This window comes from Pipistrellus hanaki, assembly GCF_964339955.1.
Source record: "Pipistrellus hanaki genome assembly, chromosome: 6".
Lineage (NCBI taxonomy): Eukaryota > Metazoa > Chordata > Mammalia > Chiroptera > Vespertilionidae > Pipistrellus > Pipistrellus hanaki.
In genome coordinates, this window is record NC_140508.1 from 31,982,650 (window position 1) to 32,006,025 (window position 23,376).

At 48.5% G+C, this 23,376-nt stretch overlaps 1 protein-coding gene across 1 annotated transcript in view; it reads right to left on the bottom strand.

Moving 5' to 3' along the window:
* Positions 1-352: 352 nt before the first annotated feature.
* The window catches only part of TGM3 (transglutaminase 3), a 37,098-nt gene continuing 14,074 nt past the window's right edge, over positions 353-23,376 (bottom strand). Inside the window, exons 6-13 of the mRNA XM_084886883.1 lie at positions 22,298-22,475; positions 22,057-22,192; positions 13,062-13,165; positions 10,893-11,138; positions 6,738-7,046; positions 4,457-4,614; positions 1,377-1,510; positions 353-964 (exon numbers count right to left, since the gene is read on the bottom strand). Of these exons, the coding sequence (XP_084743009.1) occupies positions 817-964; positions 1,377-1,510; positions 4,457-4,614; positions 6,738-7,046; positions 10,893-11,138; positions 13,062-13,165; positions 22,057-22,192; positions 22,298-22,475 (1,413 nt within the window). The 3' untranslated portion in view covers positions 353-816. The remainder of the gene's footprint in view (positions 965-1,376; positions 1,511-4,456; positions 4,615-6,737; positions 7,047-10,892; positions 11,139-13,061; positions 13,166-22,056; positions 22,193-22,297; positions 22,476-23,376) is intronic.

Here is a 23,376-nt window from a genome sequence, read left to right on the forward strand (position 1 = left end):
GCCAGGCCACCGCTGGACCTGCTCTGTGGAAGCGTTCCCGTGAGGACGGAAGTCTTCTCGCTGTGACACCCGTGCGGGCCCTGGGCTCTGGAAGCCTGTGTGACCAGGAGCCCCTCCCAAGGCGGCCTGCCCTCGCTGTGGACCTCATACTAGAAAGTTTTCCTAAACTCACTTGAAACATCTCCCTACTTTTGCATCTGGAGCCGCACAGACCAAGCCCACGCCCTCGGCACGTTGGGACGTGGAGAGCAAGTCTTCCCAAGATCAGCTCTTCTCGGGAAGGACCCGGCCCCGGCCCCAGCCCCTCTCCGTCCCCACCACGGAGGCGAAGCAGCAGTCTCTGGAGTCGGTGCAGTGCCATCGTGCTCTTTTTAACATTTATTTTGAGTATAAGGGTGTGAGTTGCCGTGACAGGTGGCTAACCATCCCCTCCCCTCCACGGTGGCCTGAGGGAGGAGCAGGAATGTCCCAGCTGCAGGCTAGGAATCAGCACACAGTCCAGCCCGGCTTCTTCCCTGGATCCATCCAGAGCTGCTGGGTCAGGTGCCACTCATCCGGCGGCACCGAAGGACCAGGGGGCTGAGCAGGACCATGGGGCTCACGAGGCAGGCAGCCCCGGAGGGAACCCGGGGACCTGCAGAGGGGTCACGTCTCGGGCCGGTTGGGCCAGCCCAGCCTGGGAGTAAGGGAGGGGTGTGCTGAGGCTGGAGCTCCCCCTCCAGGCAGCCTTGGGGGGCAGAGTGGGTTTCCCAGGCCAGACAGGTGAGCCCTGCCTGCTCCATGGTACCCAAGTTTGTACGGGGCCTCTTGGGCCCTTCACTGGGCCACGTCAACGGACAGCATGGCCTTGATTGCGGGGAACCTGTCGCAGGAGAAATCAGCGACCAGCTGCTTGGTGCCACTCCGGGTGGGCATGATCTCGAAACGTACCCGGGACCGCTCCTTGGGGCGCAGGGTCGGCACGCTGGTGGGAAAGGGCATGAGTCAGAGTTGATGGTGACATTCACAGACTGCAGGGCTGGACAGGCCTCTGTGGCCTCGAGTACTGCTCTGGTGGGGGCTGGACAAGGTCACTGCTTCTTTAGCTCCTTCTCGCTGCCGCCTGGGTCCCTGGGCCCCTCCAGCCCTGAGATCCATCGGCAGGGGAGTCCTTTGATCTCCCAAATATGCTAAGCCCTCAGGACCAGCTCCAAGCTCTGGTGACCTGGACTTGCCAGGAGTTTAGGTTTGGCGAACCCCAAGCCAAATGCAAATGTGTGTGCCCACGGGCAGATTCTCCAGTTCTGATGCTAGAGAACCTCTGTGGACCCTGCCTGGGACGCCCCCCCTCTGACCCCTCCCATCACCCCACAGGGGCCCCCAGGCCTGAGACTCACTCGATCTTGAGGCTGCCCAGCAGCAGGCCGCTCCCCTCCACCATCAGCACGCAGTTCTTCACCGGCTCGTCCAGCGGGTTGGAGAAGAGCATCTGCACGTTCACGGGCTTCCGCACGTGGGCCTGGTCCAGCAGCTGCAGGGAGAGAGGACGGGGAGTGAGTCACCTGCCACTCACTGACGGGCTGGGCGGGCGACTTGGCGATGGGGAAGATGTCACTGAGGACGAAGGCAGAGAGGACTGTCTGTTGAGTCCTCCTAAGTGCCAGCGCCATCCATGCAGGGGTTTCTGGGAGATTGCTAGGACTCCCCCCCTCCTCGGCCCCTGAACCCCCGTGCTACAGACAGGACACGCAGGCTTAGGGGAGAAGCTGAGCGCGCTTTAACCTCCCTGCTGGGTTCACAGACCCCTTTTCCAGTTCACCCCGGGAAGGGCAACCACGTCTTCCCAGGACGACAGCCTGGCTCCACTGTGGGTCGCTCTGAGGGTTGGGGAAAGGCTTCATTCTGAACTTAATAACTGTCTTTCTTGAACCTCCGCTCACTGGTTCTCTTCCTTCCCTTCCAGCCTGCCTAGAAGGCTGCAGCCGGCTCAGGTCAGCTCCCCTCTCATGGAGGGGGCCCCCACCACCTTTCAGGCCATTCTCCTCTGATGACATCCCATCTAGCAATGCCCTTCTAAACGTCTGGGGCCCAGAATGGCCCCACAGGTCATGCTGTGGTCTGGACAGGGCTCCAACGTTGTATTGTCTTTGGTCAGAGAAGCCTGGGTTTCCAGTCAGAAAAGCAACCTGAACCATCTGTGCGCTCCCAAAGCTGCAAGCTGTGGTTCTGCCAGGGAGCAGACACAACTGGGCCTCAGCTGCCTCATCTGATGAAACTGGTCCTTCCTTCCTGCCCTCCCGCCCGGGCCTGGAGGGGCCAGATGAGATCATGGATGGGAAGAAGGCGTTTTGGAAATAGAAGCTAGCTGCCAATCCATTCCAGGCAAGATAAGGGGTTTTACCAAATTATTATGTTTTCATATAGATCGCTCTCAAGAGTTTAAAAATCTGCGCCCTGCTCTCAGTGAGCTATGCATTGATTCGTTCAACAGAGACAAGAATTTCTTGATTCTCTGGAGGCCAAAGCAGAGGAGAGAATGTGCTGCTGAGAGGAAATTCAGACAAAGATGCCCGAAGAAGAAAGAGCAGATGCTTTTTAACAAGATTCAATGAGAAAGCTCTCAATGGCACATTTCCGGCCTGATTTCCTTTCTAAAGCGTTTATGGACTCTTTAAAGACTTGGTATAGAAATCCCAAAGATATAGCACAAAAGTGTTGAATAAAAGATAATGCTATAAGAAAGGATGAGGATATTGAGTGAGGGAATATCATGGGGAAAACCTAACTTCATTTAAACACTTATCATGTGAATGCAGAAAATTTTCATAACTGGACTGGCTGCTCCCCAGCCTCTCCTCCCAGCCTCTGGCACAGGAACCAGCGCTCAGCTGTCCGTCATGGGTACGGGGACCCTGCTGCTTCCCTTACAAGTGCCCTGGGAAGTAGGAGGGGCCTTCGCAAGCAGGGGACAAGCATGGACAGACAACGAAAACTCTGTGGGTGGTGAAGAATGCAAGCCAGGAGCCCAGCATCCCTGTGCGGATGGAGAGGGGTGTTTCTGTTTCACAGATGCTGATTATCAGCTAAGATAATGATTATCGGCTGAGATAATGATTATCGGCTAAGAGAGTGTGCTGGGGGAGAAGATGGTATGTGAGGGGCCCGGAGCTGGGGAAGGGCCTCTTCTCATGGAGTTGGTGTCTGGGAGGAGACTCCCTCCAAGCAATTGCACAAATAAAGGGGTAACTTCAACCCTGGCAAATGCGGTGAAGCAAGAGGACGCAAGCTCTGAGGGAGTTTCACTAGAGGCCTGGCCTGATCTGGGGAGGGAGGTGGAATGCCAGGAAAGTCTTCCCTGAGGGAAGGACACCCTGCAAGGGAAGTGTTTTATGACCCCCATGACGCAGTTGCAGTAGGATGCTGGGATGAAGGGACTTCCTCAGGGTCGCTGCTGCTCAGTGGGGAGGCCTGGATACAAGGTTACAGGCCCTGCCCGGCTTCCCCCACTAGTAACTGGCCACCCAGCCCCTGGCTCCTTAGTGCCCGAGGAGGGGGGCCTCCCTGCTCATTCTGAAACACAGAGCAGACCACCCAGGACAGGGAAAGGGTCCCCTGACCTCTGGCTGAGGCCAGGAACCCTTCAGCTAGGGTGCAGCTCACGTAGGAGTGGGACCAGGGCAGCCACGGTTATCCAGCTCTCAGAAATCTGTGGCTTGGGCGGCTGATGGCATTGTGATAGAACAGAAAAAGGCCTAACTGTTCAGACAGGTGTGGCAGATGGAAGATACAGCAGGTGCCTCATCCACGAGACTCAACCACGGAGGCCCTGCTGCTGCTGCTGCTGCTGCTGTGGCTACAGGCGTGCCCAGATGCTCTGAAAGGGCCCTGGGCTAGGAGCCCTGGTGCCTGAGGTCTAGCCCTGGGCTGGCAGTCACTGCCTCTTTCCTTCTCCTGCCAGGGCTTTGGTTTACTCTGTGGGAAATGGCAGCGTCTGGGAGCATGAGAATTGGCTCCTAAGAGTCTGCCAGGGGTAACTCCGGGGTCTGGAGAGTGAGTGGAGAGACGCAGGTGAGTTGTGCCCATGTCTGATCTGCTTCACAAATGTGTCTGAGACCGGGCTGGGGGCCCCCTCAGGCAGGACCTGCCCCTTGTGCCCTCTGGGTTCTGAGCCTGGCAGGGCCCGGGACCCAGCAGGAGCTCAGGGCTGGGTGTGTGTGTGTGGGTGAGTGAAGAGTCCCTCCAGCCTGGTACCCCCAGTGGGTCTAGAACGGGAACCAGGAAGCCACGGGGCCACGTGCCTGTTTATCTCACCCCTCAGGGCAAGGATATGGGTCTGAGTGAGGTCTCCTGTTCCATTTGGCAGAGGCTGGACCCCAGGCCTCTGCCCCTTCCCCAGGGAAGGACCTTCCTGGTGGCCTGGGAGGGCTGTGGCTCGTGGGGTTGGCTGGTAGGGGAGGCACCCCTTCCCCCCCCTTACCTCCAGGGTCAGGGTGGGGTTGTCCAGGATGATGTCCCTCGCCACCACCACCTCGGCCTCATCGGCGGCCTGGCACACGGCTGTGGTCCGGATCATGTTGTCCGCCTTCAGGTACTTCTCGTACTGAGCGTAGGTGATCTTCACAGGATGCTGCACTTCTGGAAGGCCAAGCCAGGGGAGCAGAGTGAGCGGGAGGGGCATATTCTTCGGAGCTGATGCCAGCCACGACAGTGGGAGTGGGCCAGGACTATCTGTAGCCCCGAGCTTGGCCGAGCCCGCCCTGGGCCGGGCCCTGGAGGAAACTCCGCACCCTGTCCTGGGCAGGCTCCGGGCAGGGCCCAGGGCTCAGGCTGGCAGGGCAGATTCCCAGAAGGATGGGCTGAAACTCAATCCACACCCAGACAATGTCACGGGAGCGAGTTTCCTTCCAAGGGGCAGGGGAAGAAGGAATGCTAACTTACTGTCTAGTGATGATAACAATAATGATGACAACATAGCAATGAGGAAGGGAAGCCAGGGATTGACCAACTGAGGACCTACAGCCTCCCAGCTCCTCTAATAGCCAGGGATTCTATTGTTACCACACCTGGACCTCCGCCTCACCTCCCCACTGCCCCACCTCCCCACTGCCCCACTCTCCTTCACAGGGTCATGCTGGGTGGCCTCCCCCATCCCCCAGCCTCCCCCTGCTCTGGCAGCCACAGTGTCCTATACCCACTGAGGTGAGACTTGGCCCTGTGGGGAGACACCAGGCCCTGGCACCACTGGTCCTACCCTCTCAGACAGTGAACGCTGGGGCTCCCTTCTGAAAAGGGGGCCTAACAGGGTCACCCAGACAGTAGCGAAGCGGCAGGCCTCCAAGAGCTCTCCATCTGCCTCCTCATTTCACTGCTGCCTCCTGTGAAGGATTTTCTGCTTCACAACTAGCTGCCCCCTGAGCCTGAGAGTGAGCGGCAGCCACGCTGCTGCCTCTGGTGCAGGAGGTTTCTGCTAAAATTCTGCGGGAAGCCAGCTTGCCAGGCATGGGGAATGCTGCCCTCGGACAGGCGTGGCGTGCCGGAGTTCTCTGCAGACAGAATTCTTTCATGGCGGGCTGTGTCATTAGCCAGCCTTTATTAGTTTCTGCTGTGAAGCAAGTAGCCACCCCACCCTTGTTAATCTGCTTTGTAAGCCCCAACTTTTCATAACAGCCCGAGAGATTCTGCCAATGTGGGCACACCTGCGTTCTGAGTCCTCCCCGCACCGGCTTTCTCTGCTCCACCTGCTGCCTTTCCGTCTGTGCTGCCGGGGAGCAAGGAGTCACTGCTCCTCCCAAACCCTCAGACCCCCAGAAAACCACCTCTCATCTGGCAGCCCACTCAGCTGGGCCAGGGTTCCAGACCACACAGCCAGCTGCCACCTTTCTAGGGTCAAACCTGCAGAGGGGCTCATGGTGGGGTAGGGTGGGGGTGGCAGCAGTATACACACATCATGCATGATGAGGGTAGCACTGGATTTTAGCATCAGGAAACCTAGGATGAAGGCCCTGGAATTGTCACTTACTAGCTATGACACTTCATGTCTTAAGCAAGTCACAATCTCTCTAAGCATCAGCTTTGGCCTCTGTGAAATGGGGGTATTGGAATCTATTATTTTTGAGAAGATCGAGTGAGGCAGTATACAAGGACATGCTCTGCACACTGTGGGAAGTGGTCTAGACAGAAAGGCAGCAATTTTCAACTCAGGGCACATGCAAACTAATTATGTAGCACACACACACACACACACACACACACATACACACACACACACACAAAATAGGTATTTTTTTTTTGCCAACATACACACAAAAAAGGTGTAATTTTGATTCATCCACCCCAGATGGCTAATGTGTGTTGGCTGTAGTCATTTTTTAAAAAAATTTTTGACAGTGTAAGGGAAAGAGGTCAGTGCCCCTGACTGAATAGTTAGGTATTGCATGTTTTAAAAATTCCTGCGGCATACCAGGGTGCCGAGGCACCCGGGTTGAAAATCGCTGCTGTAAGGGATAATGCGGTATGTCTGTTATTTCCCCAGCCTCCATCCTCCTCCCTCGCCCAGGGCATAAAAGAATTTGGGTTGGCACCACCCTGACTTGCACTGTTCGCCACGACAGTAATTTCCCAAACCTCCAAACCCAAGGAGAGGTCGTGTGCTGCTCCTCCCTTAGACAGCTGAGCCGGTTCCCATTCGAACTCTCCAACCCCAGCCGAGCATCGGTGGCCTAGGACACCCGGTGCCTCCCCACCTGCCGATGCGTTACCTTCCTCAGGGTCCAGAGTGATGGTGACCGAGTCCTTCCACACCTCGTGGACGAGCGTGCCGTTGTAGACGATGGTCCAGGCCGTCATGTTCACCGTCACCGTCTTCATGTCGCTTGTCAGGTTTTTGAGCGTCAGGGCCAGGTTGACTTCTTTGCCCACCGCCAAGATGCCCAGGACCTTGAACACCCCGGAGATGCTGGGCTCCCGTTCATCTCTTTCGACGTCTGTGGCAGACGTTGGGCCGAATGTTCTATTGGGTTTCAGTTTCCCCACGGCCTTCTCAAACACTTGCCTTTCCTGGCTTGAACCTGTGTAGAGGGGAAGAGAGAAGCATCTCAGGGATACGGTGGCCACCCGGGCAAAGGAGAGCGCCCTGCCTGGGAAGGTGGCCTGGGACTAACACTGGTTCTGCTGCCACACAAGGATCCTGATCCAAGCAAGTGGCCGGTCTCTCCAGGTCTCCAGTTGCCCTCCTTAATGTGAGGCTCACATTAAGGGTCTATGGTATTTCCTATCAGCTCTAAGTTTCTGGGAAACAGCAGGGGAAGCTCTATCAGCAACTGTTCGAGATTACTATATGACTTGATATTTTGTGTAGGTCAATTAAGCTAGATTTATGTATTCATACTTTGGATAGAAAGTCCCTTGTAAGACTCAAAGGACAAACAGATAATTTGAGAAGAAATAAAAATTGAGCGGGGGCCTGGCCAGTGAGGCTCAGTGACTGCACATCGATCTATGAACCAGGAGGTCGCGGTTCTGCTCCTAGATTTTGGGCTTGATCCCCAGTGGGGGGTGTGCAGGAGGCCACCGATTAATGGATTCTCATCACTGATGTTTCTATTTCTCCCTCCCTCTCCCTTCCTCTCTGAAGTCAATAAAAAATATATATAATTTTAAAACTGAGCTGAAAAAGTTAGAATGAGTTCTTAAGCAGGAAAAAAGGTTATGATTTAGAATTTATTTTCAACCACTTAACCATGTTGTTCTGCTTTGTTTCTGAGGGTGCTTTACGAGTGGAGCAATGGTTCTTTTGTCCATGTCGGTTGACAAGAATTTCCCATGGTTGGTATGGTTCCAACCCCAACAACATATCAGTGACCTTGGATACACGGTGCTCAGAACCTGCAGGATGAGTTACCTTCCTCAGGGTCTGGTTGTTGAGAGAGTTCAAGTTTCAAAAACATGAAGGACAGGTTTTCTGACTCTACGTCCAATTGTGGGTCCCACTGAATGTGATGGTACAGGTGGCCCCAGGGGAATGGCCAGGAAGTGCAAGAGCTGAATAACTGGCTCTACGCATCTGAGCCAGTATTGATCACTCAGCTGGCATTAGGCTCCCTGCCTTGACCTGAAGACAGACGCACTATCAGTGAGAAGGTGTTGACCTTGCAGGAACATGAAACATGAACAGAGGTCCACACGGAATTACCATGTTTATATCTGCAGGCCATACTCATGGTCCCACCTTCCCCAACCAAACTTGTGAAATGTTTAAGATGCCAAAATGACTTGTTATAAGTGTTTTTACAACTTAGCAAGGCCTTTCCCATAAGTTACATGTAACTGGCTGGGACCTCAGAGGTCCACTTGTTTAAGCCCATCACATTAGATACAGGGGTCTTTAAACTATGGCCCGCGGGCCACATGCAGCCCCCAGGGGAGTCTGATCCTGCCCGCCAGGTTTTTTGGGCAGTGAGCGCAGCCAAGGTGTTACAGTAGGAATTAGTAGTTCATATAGTCCGGCCCCCAGCTCTCTGAGGGACCGTGATCTGGCCCCCACTTTAAAAAGTTTGAGGACCTCTGCAGAATAAAGGCTCTTAGTGGGGAAGAGATAGTCTAATCTGGGGATTAGAGGCAGAGAGAGGGCCAGTCCTCAGGACCCATGGTCCTAGGTCCCTCCCATACACCCTGCTGAACAGGAGGCAGGTGGCCAGGTTACCCAAGCTGGTAGCTCCTGGCGGGCTGGGTCCCTTTCCGTGCTTTCCCATTCCCTAGCCGAGCTGGACATCCACCTCCAGGGCTGATGTCTATGCAGGGAGCTGAGCCATCTGCATCCAGGACCTCGAAGCAGGCGTGTTTGTACAACGAGGCTCAGAGCCTAGATACCTATATAGGTCACCTACTGTGCTTACTCAAGACTCAGCTTCCTGCTACTGTTTTCGCCCTCGTGTTGCTATTGTGCAAATGCTTAGCAACCCATTTTATGAGCTTTTCCTCCCCGGGGCCCTCAGAGACAAACTGGCATCATTAAATAAGGAGACCCGGGCAACAACAGGCAGGTGATGAGCCCTGCTGTCACGAAGAGGCTGGAGCCTTGCCAGGAGCCCTGCAGGGATTCCCCCAACCTAGCTACCACCTGGCCCCGTTCCATTGTTTAGGTTTGACTGGGACTGCCAGAGCCCCCAGCATGTGACAGTAAAATAAGGCACCCCACAGAATCACATATCAAAGTGTAGTGCCCTTCAGCAGTGCCCTTGGGAGGTTGTTATTCCAATGAGGCTGCAGACATTCACACTTAATAAAATCACCACTGTATTAAGTCCTCACTCTGTGACAGGCACTGCGCTTGGCACTTTATGGGCACAAGCTCATTGGTACTGATGACAGGCATTGCTACTCATTTCACAAGTGAGGGAGGGAGGGATGAGGGGTCCTAAGAACGCTGCACAGTTCTAAGTAGCAGGGCTGGGTTCAATTCCTGACCCGGGTGATTTGTTCCCTGGCCTCTACACTGGTTTCGACACCATGACATCGCTGAAAATGCTCGCCCTGCGCCAGCCTTCGCCTGCCTGTGAAGCTCTCCAAGGGCAGGGGCCCCTGTGAGTGATCTCTGTTGCCTCCCTAAGAGCTGACAGAGAACAGGTGCTTGGGGACGTCTCAGTCCATGTTTATTGACTGAGAGAAGGGCCATCTGACCCCAACAATGGGAATGGCCAGCAGAGACAGATGGGGCCAAATTGAGGCCACTGATCTCATTGCCCTAGAGTTGTGCCTCAAAGTGTCCACAAATACCACTGCCCAGAAGGGTCATCTACTTGACCTTGGAGTCAGACCCCATGTCCTGTGCCCAGCTTTCCTCCTGTGTAAACCGAAGCCGTCACCCACAGTCAGCAGTGGCCCAGAGTTTTCAGGATTACTTCGGGGTGCATGGTGGGCACCTTTACAACATCACCTTTCTTAATCCTCAGAACCAACTGTGAGGATCCACTGAAGCAGCTATTTCAAAGCATTTGCTGACCCCACTGAGGAGGGGCTGTGGCTGCTAGAGCAAGCATTGATGTACTCTAGGCTATTTCTGGAAATGAATATCACCTTCAAATGTAGAACTTTTGTCACTATTGAGACTCCTCAAAGAGATAGGCTGTTGACTCTGATAGGAATTTCCAAAATAGAACAACAAATGCCATTTGAGTTAAAGGTGGCCTCACAACAACTAGTCTTCCTGGTGACTTGGGCAAGGGGAGGGGTGGGGGTCGGCAGCAAGCATGTAAATCTGATTTCAGGGACCCAGGCATTCACCTCACTTCCTCTAGCTTCTTGGGAGTTGGAAGTGTATACAGCACAGCCCATGTCTTTGGGGCCAGGTCTTTGTCCATTTCTTTGTTCAGATCACGCTTCCTGCCTGTGTTACCCTGTTTCCCCGAAAACAAGACAGTGTCTTATATTAATTTTTTCTCCCAAAGTTGCGTTAGGTCTTATTTTCAGGGGATGTCTTATCTTTCCATGCGCTAGGTCTTATTTTCGGAGGATGTCTTATTTTCAGGGAAACACGGTACTTGGAGGCTAGGGGAATGGGAGGACTGGCCAATGCCTCCTAAAGCACTTGGGGGTCTCCCACGGGGCCAGGTTACCCCTGTGTGCTCAGTCACAGGGCCGTCACCCCATTTGTGCCATTGGCAGTAGGACACGGCTGGAGACGAGCCAGAGTGAGAGCTGCCTGTGCCCCATGGCTAACGTCTGCTGGCGCCAGTCTGCCCTTGCTGGAAGCAGGCCGGGAACTGGGTGTTAGGTGCTAGGGAGCAGTCCTACCATTCAGGCAGAACTGGCTGGGACGGAGGGAGGAGCATGTGGATTTTACCTTCCCCACCCTAATGCTGTCTTCCCCCCATCAGGCTCCCCGTGTGGCGCAGCCCCGCCAGCGCCCCTCCTACCTTCTGGGTACTTGTATCTCTCGGTGACATCCATGCGGGAGTAGCTGCCCACCGCCTTCGTGCTGATGTACCTGCCGATGGTGTTGGTGTCTGAGGAATTCTTCTTCTGGGAGTTGCGGCGGGCGTCGTAGATCCAGGTGATGCGGTCGGCGTTCACCTCCGCAAAGATGAAGGGCATGTCGAAGTCCAGGTTCACGTCGCCCTCTCGGATAGCCGCCACTGAGGCGGGGCCGCACTGGAACACCCCTAGGGGCCAGGGTGCAGAGGTTGGTGAGTGCCAAAGCCAGGCCCGTCTGCAACAGCCCACCCGGGACCTATGCCGCTGGAGACCATCCGTAACCTCCCAAGTCTCCTGCCCCTACCCTGCCAAACCCCTGTAGCCCTAACATCTCGCCCCCCTCATTGGCACTCAACACAGACCACCATTATCTCTTGCAGTGGCACCCTGGTCAGGCGCCACCTCTTTGGGAGACTAGCCCAGGCCTGAATGCTGTGGGTGCATAACTCATGCTGACCCACTGCCCAGGGTCATCCTGGCTTGCGCTGAGGGTGGCCTCTTTTCTTCATTTGCAAATTGTTCTTCCCAAATCATCACACCTCTGTTCCTGGAAGACTTATCCGAACACCCAGCCCACAGGAGTGTCTTGCTCCTCTGAGCTCCCAAGCCCAGACTGTCACCTCCCATCTCTAGCACTCTGCATAGGTAGCACTGATAGATAGGTAGGTAGATAGAGATACAGAGATAGATAGATGGATAAGTAAGTAGACAAATAGATAATAGATAGATGAATAGATGGATAAGTAAGTAGACAAATAGATAATAGATAGATGAATAGATGGGTGAATATAAATTAGATCTAGATATATAGGTATAGGTATAGATATAGATATAGATATAGAGATAGATATAGACATAGATATAGATATAGGTATAGATATAGTTTCATTCATGAAGTGCCCAGCTGGAAAAAAAGGTGCAGCAGAATAAAAAGAAGAGTATTATCCAATTTGCATTTACAAAACAAATGAACAAAAAAAGTACACACACACTTTTATGTGCCTAGAACAGTCACTGCGAACAGTTTTTGTTTTTTTAAACTATGACCTCTAGAAATAGATTTTACATCTTGCATATATAGGAGCCCGAAACAGAAGTTTCACAAGACAGTGCTTACTCTTACTATGTCCAATGCATTTGGCTATTTTTTTTCCTCCCCGCTACCCTTTTCCATGCCATCTTATTTAATTTCTTAAGTTGACGGTCACATTATTATTTTGTTGTTAATCCTCCCCTGAAGATATTTTTTTCCATTAATTTTTAGAGAGTGGAAGGGAGGTAGGTGGGTGAAGAGAGAGAGAAAGAGAGAGAGAGAGAGAGAGAGAGAGAGAGAGAGAGAGAGAGAGAGGGAGATGTGAGAAAGACACATCGGTTAGTTGCCTCATGCATGTGCCCTGACTGGGGCTGGGGACTAAACTCTCTGCAATCCAGGCACATGCCTTTGATTGGGAATTGAACCCAAGCCTTCAGTGCTTGGGCCTATGCTCTAACCACTTAGCACACTGACCAGGGCCCACTAACTTGATTTTATAATCACTAATGGGTTGCAGTGAAAAGTTTGAAAAACAGAGGTTCAAAACATATCTGGAGAATTATTATCCTATCCCCAACCCTCACTTTTCCCTCCCAAATTTGGTCACATTTGTTGCTTCTGATAGAGAGGTTGCATTAGGGGACTTAAATGTTCATTGCATGGTTTGAAAAAAATGTTAAGCATGCGCACATATCACTTGTATAAATTTTTTTTTAAGTTTGAAAGAAATAACGAAAAATGAAGGTAATAGACAATCCTGTGCTAGGAGGAGCAGGCTACTAGAGGAAAATCACTGCTGGCAGAGATGGTTTCTTTTCCTGTTGCCTGGCACATGCAGCAGTGATGGCAGCCATATGGGCACAGGGAAGGTACTCAGTTAACTAGCAGCTGGAGCCAAGCAAAATTAGAAGGAAATTTACTTTGGAAATGCATCGTCTTAATCCCTTTGTGACTTCCAGAGATGGAGAGGACTCAGGTGGCTTTCCTGTGCCACCGTCCACTACTGTAAGGAATTGAGAGGCTGTGACTTAGAACAAAACCCAGATCAGAGGCCATCAGTGCACCAGCAGGGGGTTACCTTGACTCTTCTCCTGGGGAGTGGCGTCCAGAACCTGCCATCCATTGTACGAGGGGCCCAGGTCATTCCGCACAAACCAGGCTTCGTTCCAGACGTGGAAATTCCTGCAGACAGAAACACAGACTGAAGAGCTTGCCCAAGGCCACACAGCTGGTGAATGGCAAGACCATATCTCTGATCTGACAGTGCAGGGCGCTGATACTGGTCAAATGAATTTTAGCACAATCCATGTCAGCTATTGTGCTAAACCTTAGTGAGCACTGTCTCACTAAAATTCTCACAGCACTTCCTGAAGACATGTTCATTGATGAGAGAGAGAGAGATATTGATGTGGTAGAGAAACATCAATCGGTTGCCTTCTGACTGGGATTGAACCCACAACCTAGGTATGTGCCCTGACTGGGAATCAAACTTACAATTTTACAATTTTTTGGTCTATGGTATGATGCTCCAGCCAACTGAGCCACCTGGCCAGGGCTGAAATGGGAACCATTTATATGCCCAACTCATAAAAGGGGAAACTGGGCTCAGAGAAGTTAGCAGCTAACAATGACAGAATTAGTGTGGACCCATGTGTGCCTAACTCCAAAATCTAGGTCCTTGAGCACCATGTTCTACTGCCCTTCTGAGGAGCAGAATAGAACTAGGTTAGAACCAGTGAACCAGCTGGTAAACCCATACAGTTTACTCTTGTGTGCCCTATACTAATCAGGAGTGACTATGCAAATTAACACAACAAAATGGTGGGTTAATTGGCATATGCAGACATGGAGGGAATACTGAAGGCTCCACTGCGAACGGGTCCTGGGTACCAGAGGAAAACTGGTACCAGCAGCCAGGGGAAGGAAGGCCTATTGCACAAATCTTCATGCAATGAGCCTCTACTACTTAGATAATCTAGATGTTGAAATTATTGGACAAGGACTTTAAAGCAGCTATTATAACTATGCTCAGTGAAATAAAGAAAAGTACGTTCATAACAGATAAAAAGAGGCATTCTTGGCAGAAAAATAGAAACTATATGTTAAAAAAAAAAAGGGGGGAGCCTAATGGAAAATTAAAACTGGAAAAAAGACCAATATCTGAAATTAAATAATTCCATGGATGAGCCTATTAGCAGAATAGAAATGACAGCAGGAAGAGTCAGTAAACCTGAAGATAGGTCAGTAGAAATTACTCAAACTAAAGAGGAATGAGAAAACTATGGGGGGAAAATCAACAAAGTGGGGAAAATACATGCAACATATATGGTAGACAGAAATTTATTATAATTAATATTATAAAGTACCTAAAATCAATAAGAAAAATATACAAAGTAAAAAGTCAAACACCCTGAGACCGGTTTGGCTCAATGGATAGAGCGTCGGCTTGGGGACTGAGGGGTCCCGGGTTCGATTACGGTCAGGGGCATGTGCCTTGGTTGTGGGCATATCCCCAGTGGGGGGTGTGCAGGGAGCAGCTGATCAATGACTCTCTCTCGTCGATGTTTCTAACTCTCTATCTCTCTCCCTTCCTCTCTGTACAAAATCAATAAAATAAAATAAAAAATAAAAAAGTCAAACACGCCAATTTTCACAAGAAATACCAGTGATCACTTAACATGTGAAAATAGTTTTAACCTCACTACCATTAAAAGAAAATTAAAATGACAAAGAGATACCATTACACTTGTTAGACTAACAAAAATGAAAGCATAGGATGATGGGTATTGTTCTGTGATACTCATTCCAGGTATGGGAGCGCCAGCACTGTCGTGCATCATGAGAGTTTAAACTCGTCTGACATTTGAGAAGGGCAAGCTGGAAATGAATATCAAAAACCTTTAAAAAATATGCAGATGCAACGAGCCAGTAATTCCAATTCCAATAATTTCTCTTATTAAAAAACTCTCATGAGTGCACCTAGATGCATATGGAAAGATGTTCACTGAAGCATTGTTTGTAATAGCAAAATTAATGGAGGAAAAGTTCATCAGTAAGGGAATTCTCAGATAGATTGTGGCACAGCCATGCAACCAAATATCACAGAGCTGTGCAGAAGACTGAGCAAGATCAATCTAGCACATACAGGAAAAGATGTTTAAAATATATCCTCAAGTAAGAAAAGCAAATTACAAAATATGTAGGTGACAATGTGTAAGTTTATAAAAATATATACAAATACCATGAACATTTTTGGATTTAGAAAATTATACATTAAAAAAATCAGTTTTAACCTCTCTGCCATTAATTCTATTATTTTAGATAGCCACAGTTTAGATAATAGTTTAGTGTATATATGTGCTTATGAACAGATTTGGGTGCACATTAAACTAAGTTTTCCATTATTTATTTTTGTAATGTTTTCAGTTTCTATTACTTTTGTAATACTATAATTAAAAAATAAATGAATAATTAATTAATATTATAATTACAAAATAAATGAATATTAGTGTGTATATTATATAAACACTAATAGCTAACATATTACCTGTCAACTTAGAAAGTTATATGTGTTCTAACTTCCCTATGTGCTAACTCATTTAATCTTCACAACGTTCTTGTAAGGTAGGAATTATTATCTCTGTTCCACAATTCTGAAAACAGAGGCACAGAGTGATTAAGTGACTTGTTTAAGGTCTCCCAGCGAGTAAAGAGGGAGAGTGGGATTTAAATCCAGGCAGAAGGGCTGCAGTGCCTTTGCTTTTAACTACCACACTACACTACCTCTAAGGTTTTACTTATTCCTTTTTATTGAATGTATTGGGGTGACAGTGGTTAACAAAATGATACAGGTTTCAGGTGCACAATCCCACAACCCATCATCTGTCCGCTGTATTGTCCATTCACCACCTCAAGCTAAGTCTCTGTCCATCACCCCATAAATTCTCTTATCTCTTCCCCTTGTAAACACCACACTATTGTCTGTGTCCATGAATTTTTCTCTTTTTTTTTCCTTTTTTGCTCAATCCCTCCACTCCCAGCACCTCAGCCCCCCCTAAATTTTAATTTATTAACATAGAAAAATCTAAAAAACGATAAAACAGACCACTCAACTTGATCCTACTTGGGTAATTAAAACGCAACACACACACTAGTCCATCTAATGTGTGTGAATCTAAACAGAATGAAATGTCTAAAGGATCTATCTCTAATGCCATTAGTATTTTTCTTTGGGTAGTTATATTACTAATGACTCTTCTTATTATTTTTTAGAATTTTATTATCAGGGAAAAATTGTTTTCCTTTTGGGTGCTGTGAAAGGCTTCCCATGGGAACCAGAGGATGCGGTACTGGAGGGCGCTCTGCCCTGCAAGCTGTCAGGAGTCAGAAGTGCTCCACAGCGTGGCCCTGCTGTATCTGTGAGGGAACTGGGATCTAAAGAGTCAGCGCCAAAACAGGGCCGAGAGGAAGAAGGCCATCAGAGGGAGCCAACAGCTCAGTACAGATACTACCAACCAATGATATGATGGGAGGAAGGAATACCCTTACTCACTACAATAATGAAGCATACCTTATTACAATCTTTTTGGGAGGCAATAGCCACAGAGGTCAGAAGCCTTTAAAATGTTTATTTCCTTTAACCCAGGATATACCATTTCTAGAAATTGTCCTATGAGACTAAAAACAGACATGCTCAAGATTGACATATAAGAATGCTCACTACAGGTGTTATATATATAAGGAAGTAAAGGGAAATAGGTAACAGAGATTGGAAAATAAGTAACAGTAGGAAAAGAGATATGGTTCAACCATTCGATGAAAGATGATACATTTAAATCTTATTTTTTGTAGATTATTTAATGACAGAGGGAGCATGCTGATAATGTTTATTTAAAAAAATGATTTAAAACACTGTGACATGGATGATTTCCATGAGTGGGAAAAAGGAGGATGTATGTGTCATATGCTCTGTCTTGTATCCATGCCATGTCAAATGTGCAGTCCCAATTTTATAAACAACAAATAAAGAAAATATTGGGTAGGAAATGCTCAAATATTTAAAGTATGTTAAAATCAGATTACAGATGATATATTCTGCAATTTCTATAATTGTAAAAAAAAAAAAATCATAAAAATGATCTCTTGGAAGACCCACAAAATGTCTTTTTGATCAGTTAGAATTTACCCAGGAGAGAGCAGGAGTGTGGGAAGATGACCCTAGATGGATAAAAGAGGCAAGAGAGGGATGAAAAAGCAGTAACAGCACCAAGTTTCATATCGTTTTCTTCCTGGTAGAGAACCCTAAGGGGAGGGTGGATTGGTTTTAATACTTATTTGCAAGGCAGGAATTTGATAAAGAGCAGATAATAAACAATTCCTGGTTCCTCCCTTCTTCAGAAGCCAGCACTCTACTCACATTTCTTTGGGATTCAAAGGGCCCGAGGGCGCCACCATGGAAATTCTATTTTGTTTCTCAGTGTGCCACACTGCCAGCTTCTGCCCCTGTCTTGAGGGTTTGGCAGCAGGGGCTCAGGAAAAGAACATTCTCTAGGCACTTGCTGAAAAATGCATTCCTGCCCATCAGTTCTAATGAAATCTTTGAAGTTTATAAACCAGTGCCCTAGAGACGCAGCTCAGTTATGCTGATCTTTGAACTTATGGGGTTGGAAGACCGGTCTAGAAAGTGACCCCAATCCCTTACCCTTTCCACGGGTAAGCTCTTATTTGTCCTTCCAAATGTAGTTAAGATTCTATTTCTTCCAAAAACTTTTCCAGACATGCCTAGACAGTGCCAACCATCCCTTGTGCTATCTCTGAATCTTGAGCATTTGACTTCTTTTACTACAAAATTGCCTCTCTTCTCAAGAAGCCATGAACTTCTCCGGTGTTGTTCCTATATCTCGATGCTGTTGCTCAGTACAGGGTCTGATATACATTATGTACTTATTATGTTTTTCTGAATTGAATTACTCTGGGGCCTTGGTTTCCTTACCAGGAATCTGAGCAAGGTGCTGTAGGAACATTGGGGGCTGGCTAAATAGTAGTGGAGACTAATAGCCATGGAGAGATTGCATTGGGAGCCAAGGACTCTGCGGATGGGTGGGGTGCCAACAGCTTTTCTCCAGACCTGGCTGACTCCACCTCCCTGGTGACAGGGCAGGGCAGTCCCATGTGCCTTTCACTCGTGCCTCTATGAAGTCTACAAGTAGAGTCAGGTCTGTGACTCCAGAAATTGAGGAATCAAGTAAGATGCATTAAGAAAACAAGTCTGAAATGTCAAGATAAAGATAACCTTGGCCGCCATAACTGGTTTGGCTCAGTGGATAGAGCATCGGCCTGTGGACTGAAGGGTCCCAGGTTCGATTCTGGTCAAGGGCATGTACCTAGATTGTGGGCACATTCCCAGTAGGGGGTGTGCAGGAGGCAGCTGATAGATGTTTCTGTCTCATTGATGTTTCTAACTTTCTATCCCTCTCCCTTCCTCTCTGTAAAAGTCAATAAATATATTTAAAAGAAGAAGAAGAAGAAGAAGAAGAAGAAGAAGAAGAAGAAGAAGAAGAAGAAGAAGAAGAAGAAGAAGAAGAAGAAGAAGAAAAGATAAACTTGGCTAAACTGTCCATATCATTTGGTTACGGAGCAGGTCCCAGAGACCTCCTGTACAGGGGTTCAGAAGGGAGCCCAAAAAAAGAACCATCCCAGACATAACTCTATACAAAGTGTCCTTACTCTTAAGACATGATCACTCCAGCAGAACCTTGTACCTCTTAAGCCAAATCGTTGTTATGTGCGGAATGGCTTAGAAGAATGTGATTGAAAGGAAGAGCTGAAAGAAATTGCTGAGGTCCCCTAATCTAGCCCTTCAGTTTACAGATGGGAGATGAAGAGTTAAGGAACTGATGTGGGTCATATACTAACATAGAGTGCCTACATGTCTCCGGCTGGTTAGCCTTACTTCTCTCAGGGCCTTTGTTTTCTCATTTATGGAATAAGCAGGCCCTTCCTCAGGCCCCTTTCAGCCCCAACATCCTTTCACTCGGGAGAGTCCTGTTGACAGAGCTTGGACACTAATTCACAGTTTAATTTCCCTTCACTGAGCCCCCAAGATAGGGTTTAGTCTTACAGAGAAGTGGCATTTGCTGCCTAAGTTTGAACCCAGGAACCCAGTGTCTCCATTGGAATGGGTTGGAGAGCACCTACTCAGAACCCTGGCTGGTGTCCAGCCAACCCCTCAGAAAAACCTCAATTAAGCTGTCAGATTTCTCAAACATCAGTCAGGAGTCATCATAAAAATATTCTCTGGCATCTCTCCGGTGCTTAACGAGTTTATAGTTGCCTTAGTTGGAAGCCCAGCTTCACCATTTCCTAGTCCCATGCCCTTGGGTGAATGACTGATGTCTTGGTTTCCTCAATTATACAATGGGGATGGCAGTGCCCACCTCATCATTTCTGAAGAGAAAAGGTAAGCGCTTAGAAAAGTTCCTGGCCACACAACAGTTGCTCAACGAACTATTAGCTATGGCTGCTATTATTATGAAGCAATTTCAGATGCTTAACCTCACTTGATTCTTACCTTCTTGAGGGAATCTGGACAACATCTAAAAGCTTTCAACATTTGCCGGGACTGGTTTGGCTCAGTGGATAGAGCGTCGGCCTGCGGACTGAAAGGTCCCGGGTTCGATTCCGGTCAAGGGCATGTACCTTGGTTGCCGGCACATCCCCAGTGGGGGGTGTGCAAGAGGCAGCTGGTCGGTGTTTCTCTCTCATCGACGTTTCTAACTCTCTGTCCCTCTCAGTTCCTCTCTGTGTAAAATCAATAAAATATATTTTAAAAAAAATAAAAGCTTTCAACATTTGCAACATAGAAGATTCAGATCAAAGGTTTTCTGTCCAAACCCAAACTGTTCTTGTAATAATAGGTTAGTCATGTCACTTCAGTCAGGAAAGGACTGGTGGTTTAGCTCCCCCACCCTGGGTGGGAACCACGTCGAGGGGAGGGGAAAGCATCTTGGGGAGGGGCAGCTCTCGTACAAAAAGTGGTGTGAGCTGAAGTTTTAGGCCAAGCCTTATGGCTCCCTGATGAAGAAACTTGGGCGCAGAAGGATGAGCTGGCTTACGTAAGTCCTAGAGCAGGATGGTGGTGGGGCTGAAACTAGCACCCAGGACTCCCTGTCCTCAGACCGTCCGGTGCCGGCTCCCCACCCACAGCCAGCGGGGAAAGGGGCGGGAGGAACGTCAGCACCCTCTGCTTTCAGAAAAGGATGGTGAGGGGTGATGACACTCCCAGCAAAAGTCAGAGCTTTGGGGCCTGACACCTTCCAATGAAGCCCTTCAAAGTGACCATGGAAACACCCTGGAATGTCTCCAAGGGCCCATACTCGCCCCACCGTGATTCTATTTGGAATGAATTATGACACTAATATTTACCAGTCACCAAGAGATCTGGGTTCTAATTCCAAGTTTAGCTTAGAAGCCCCACCTTCCTGCTCCCGGGAAGCCTTTTTTGACAACTCCCTCCCTGAGTCACTCACCCGGTGCTCCACACACCTTCCCAAGTCCTTCGTCAGCCTCTGCCCATGGCTTCCCCACGCCCTGTTCCCTACCAGCACCAGAGCTGCTTCCAGCAGAGGGCTTTCTGGTGGCTGCAGTTTCTATTGTGCAGGGTTGTCATGGAAGGGTTAGGCCACCCCTCCCGAATCAGTCATCTCTTTAGTGAAGAATGGCATTGTCCTAACAACCAGAACAGGTGGCCATGGGATTTGGGACAAAAACAAGAGGAAAAAACCAGGGAGAAGAAAAGATACTAATTAAGAGAAGCTGGGGAACAAAATCTGGCCAAAAGTAGCAATGTCATTGGAGAGAAAGTTGTGTACGAGCAGATCATGAAAGAACATCCTAGAAGAAGCTGTCTCTCCCTCATGAACACATGTGACCCTGAGTGAGGTGCGTGAGCCTCGCTCTCCTTCAGCGGGAGCGGCTGCTTCTATTACACAATTCCATTGCCGGCACAGGGTCGTCGTTTGTTCTAACAGCTTTCCCTATGAATTTTTATTTTCCTTTTTTCCATTTGTTATAGCAAGCGTATTTCAGTAAAGTGGGACCTACTTAGTCTGGGAATAATAAGTGTTAAAGAATATCTTATAGACTATCTCAAAGATGAACATCTGGAAATAAGATGGCATCTGCTATCAGGTTGTCTACCGTATCTGTATGTGAGTAATTGTGTGTTTGTGTGTGTGTGTGTCCTTTGAAATGGGTTACTGACATATGTGAGTACTTTATTTGTACTGACACATAAATATCTAGTTGGATATACAGATATAGACATAATTATTTTCAGTTGCCATCTGGTAATCATTTGGCATGTGTCATAACCTTGAATAGCTGTAACAATATATTTTATGTATACATACTGCTGTATGAAGTTATAGATATATGTATATAAGTTTTATATAACTTACTTTCAGTGTACATGTATTATGCATGACATATGTGTACAGATACATGTGCACATGGCCTATTTGTAGCTAGAAATATACATGCCCACATCTATATAAAACTACTTATTTGAGGTCAGAATCCAGAATAAACTGATTTTTATTCTATCAAGCCAGGTACATAAAAAGTATATATGAATAAGAGAAAATAGATTGCTTTTTAAGAAGAAAGTCTATAAATTATATAAGTTGTCTGAAATGAGATAAATTTATATTTATTACTGGAAAATCAATAGCTTCAATGTTTATCTTCTAATTTATAGGGTCTTGTGGACGCTGTAAATTAGGGCAGTTTCTCAGAGCCCCTGAGCCACACCTGGCATCACAGGGGGTGTGATGAACTGTGTCAGACTGCTCCTCCGGCTGTAGGACAGAGCACACCACCAGAGTTGGCAGAACCCTGAGAAGAGCTGTTTTGGGTCTTGCTAGATGTGTAATCAGCACTTTGGGAATTCTATTCTAAACCAGGTATTGACATGTTACTTGCCTCCCAACTCCTGTTTGGAGCCAGGTCCCCCAGAGCCTGGGGAGAGCAAGAGGCTGCTCAGATTGGATGCTCAGCCAGGGTCAGACACTCACCAAACACTGTCACTGCCTTTGTCCAGGGGGTTTCCCATGGGGTCGTAGTACACATCCACGCTGAGGTTTCTGTCTGTGTCATGAGCTGAGTTGAAGTTGGTGATCACGCGGGCAGGAATCCCCAAACACCGCAGCACTACAAGTCAAGGGGCGGTGTGAGACTGCGGGTGGCAGTGGGGCCCGCCTTGGAGCACCCCATTGCTGCCCACTGACCAGCAAAGGCACGTCACATGCAGGGTACCTGTGTTGAGGGTCCCAGCAAAGACCCAGCACTGGCCGAACCGGACTGGCCTGAAGCCAGATTTCTTCCATTCCTTGAGAATCTCCACGCTGCCGTTCCAGTTCCTGGGGTCCCGGCCCCCGGTGTAGCTGCCACTCCAGTTCCCAGCTATCACGCCATTGTCGTCATTGCTATTGACCTGGGCGGGAGAAACATCCCCAAATGAGTCAGCGGAGAGTGACATGCGGAGTTCAGGGGACAAGGTGAGAAGATGAGGGAGGAACCAGGGAGCCGTCCAGTGGGTTTCCTGTGTCTTCCTAGGTGATTTGAGGATGATAATTGTATAATATTCTCTTAGCAGTTTTATGAGTTTAAAAGTGCTTTGCTTAACGGGCCGTGTTTGATTGCCCCTGGCCCACGTGTCAGTTACGAGCGGCCAGCTCACATGGAAATGGGGGCTCCATGGCCCGTCATTGGCAAAGCAGGGTCAGCAGCCAGCCTGCAGAGATTTCTTGCCTCCATGCACAGCTATTGCTGATACCTGGCTTGGGGGTCCAAGGTTTGAAACTCTCTTTTGTTTTACCGGTCTTCTAAAAGATCACTTTAGAAACTAACTTCTTCTTGGAAAGAATAAAGTTGGAATATTGTTTTTCATTCATTCACTCATTCATTCATTCATTCATTCATTCAATTTAAGGCATGATTCTTGTACAATTAACACAACTATGATGCAGTGTGAAAAGAGCACTGGACTAGAAATTGAAAGACACGAGTTCCATTGTCTTTTAAAGACACGTATCGAAATATCTATGAATGAAATGATGTAACATCTGGGATTTATAAATTAGTCTGTGGAGGAGGGGGTCAGAGATGAAACCAGACTGGTCAGAAAGTGGGTAACTGCTGAGCTGGTCATGGGTACGTAGGAGTTCATTTTACTTCTCTCTCTCTACTTTTGTGAAGGTCTGAACTTCGCATTATTAAATGTCCAAAATACAAAGCCGAAAGAGAGACCTGGGTAACAAGCCCAGTCTTGGTGCGGTCAGCTTGGGGATTGTGGGTAAGTTAACTCACCCATCTGGACCTTAGCTCTTCACCTT